This window comes from Trypanosoma theileri (genome assembly GCF_002087225.1).
Source record: "Trypanosoma theileri isolate Edinburgh chromosome Unknown TM35_Tth_122_V1, whole genome shotgun sequence".
NCBI classification, from domain to species: Eukaryota; Euglenozoa; class Kinetoplastea; order Trypanosomatida; family Trypanosomatidae; genus Trypanosoma; species Trypanosoma theileri.
In genome coordinates, this window is record NW_021639964.1 from 4,780 (window position 1) to 6,982 (window position 2,203).

Consider the following 2,203-nt stretch of genomic DNA (forward strand, 5'->3'; position numbering starts at 1 on the left):
AATACCAATTGACCTGAAACAGAAAAAGCAAAATCAAATGTGAGAGCAACAAGAGCAGGAAACACACACATATATATAGCTCTCTCTTTTATGGTAAACGAAAATTCAAATATGAATAAATGTGTAAAAGTTATTATTTTTCCCCTTATGCAAAAACAAGAATACCAAAAAAGTGCAATTCCAAAAACAAAATGCCCCATCAGCAACCACAAGCAAACAAAACAGATATTAGCAATTAGCCCAACGTACACAGTAAACACAGAAATATACACCACCTATGGGTGTAAGTCTATATATATGTATATATATACGCAATTATAAATATAAATTCATCTGTTATTATTATTTCATTTTTCCTCTCACTGCAAAAAACAGTTCATTATCATTATTACAGTGCAAGCCCAGGTGCACAAAGAGAGAGAGAGAGTCTCCAAGAACACACACACACAATGGAGTAGCAATAATAATTATTATAGGATAAACACACAAAACACATTAACATTAAGAAACAAAAAAGAAAAAGATAATCCCAACAGGTGGAAGATTAGTTAGACTGTAGAGATGTATGCAAAGGAAAGAAAAAGAAAACAAAGGATGACCTGAGTCACACCACCACCACCACACAATCAGCACACAAGAATACAGGCCAGTGTAACCACAATCAGTAATGGTACACGCACCCACACAGAATTGCTGATACTGCTGCTGCTGTCTGCATCACCCTTCTTGTTGTTTATGGGTTCAGGAGGAAGTGTTGTTGTTGTAGTTGTGGTGGTGGTCGTCGTGGTATCTGTATTTCCCACACCTTCTTGGTTATTTGATGACTCACTCTCTGCAGGTATAGTCTCATTCTCGGCTGTTCCAGTATCTGAACCATCACCACTCACTGTGGGCGATGTGTTAGGAGAGTCAGCAGAAGTTTGTGTTGCTGCAGTTTTATTGTTATCTCCATTTTCACCTTCACGTGTTGTATGGTTGCCATTGTTTCCAGTTTGGCCATCAACTGAAGACTCACCATCACTCCTCTCAGGAGGTTGAGGAGCAGGAGAATGGTCAGAAGAAGAAGAAGAAGCACCACCACCAGGTACACCATCCGCCGCAGCTTCTTCTTCATTACTTTCAGGATGACTTTGACCATCGGGACGTTGACGTTGGTTACCATTGGTTCCACTATTTTCCCTTGTTTTGGCGGCAGCTGCTTCTTGTGGTTTATTGTGACAAGTAGAGTCGCCAGAAGTGCAATTCTCCTGAGCGTCACGGGCATTGGTAGGGCAGCGTGCCTCCGGAGAAGGTTTCACACACTCAGTACTAGCAACTTCAGATCCAGCACCGCTAGGAGTACACGGAGGACCATTCGTTTCTTGTGTACAATCTTCAACACCATCAGGTGCCGTTTGAAGAACACCAGAAGGACCACCAGGAGCAGAAGGACAAGAACCTCCATGAATTTCAGGAGCACCACCATTAGCGCACTTAGGAGTAGCTGGAAGAAGAATCTTAGTCTCACTCTCCGTATCAGGGACTTGGTCGGAAAGATCGGCGGCAGGCACTTCTTCAGCGAGGACGTGCACACACGCACATGAGAGCAGAAGAGCGAGGATACACAGCACGTAGCGCATCATTATTATTCTTCCAATGGTTGCAGAAATTGTGGATATCGTTGCACCTGTCTTACTTCAATGGAATGCACAAGAAAGAAGAAAGAGTACAGAGAGAAAAACAGAAACAAAGTAAATCAATTAAAAAACAAAGCAGAATATAAAAACACATACAAAATCAAACAACACTCAATAATTACAGCAGAAGCACACACAATGCAGAAAACTGCAACCATAACTCATATAATACCCACATTAAAATAAAAACGCATACAATACCCAATAACAAACAGATAATCCCAATTAACCCCTCAAAAAAATAAAAGAAATTAAAGAGTACAACCATTAAAAGTAGACAGCACACAAATACATCAAAATGCCTCTTCCTGTAGGACCAAGCACAATTACAAATATACTTATGTATTCTTTATTATTTTTCTCCACTCAAAACACTCCAACACACATCAATGCAGGAGAAAGCACACAGCGCCCAAGCAAAGAAAACGTGAACAAAAACACAAATAAAAAAGAGGACCAACCGCACAAAAATAACTCACAGTCCACTGAGTATGCTGGCGTGTGTATGCAATTAAGAATACAAATTG

General features: G+C 40.4%; 1 protein-coding gene across 1 annotated transcript; it reads right to left on the reverse strand.

Annotated features, from left to right (window-relative positions):
- Positions 1-626: 626 nt before the first annotated feature.
- On the reverse strand, positions 627-1,622 carry TM35_001221010 (uncharacterized protein; the record flags this gene model as incomplete). Its single annotated transcript, XM_029031806.1, has 1 exon — positions 627-1,622. One exon carries the CDS (start codon positions 1,620-1,622, stop codon positions 627-629), a length of 996 nt encoding a protein of 331 aa, XP_028876897.1.
- Positions 1,623-2,203: the final 581 nt, after the last annotated feature.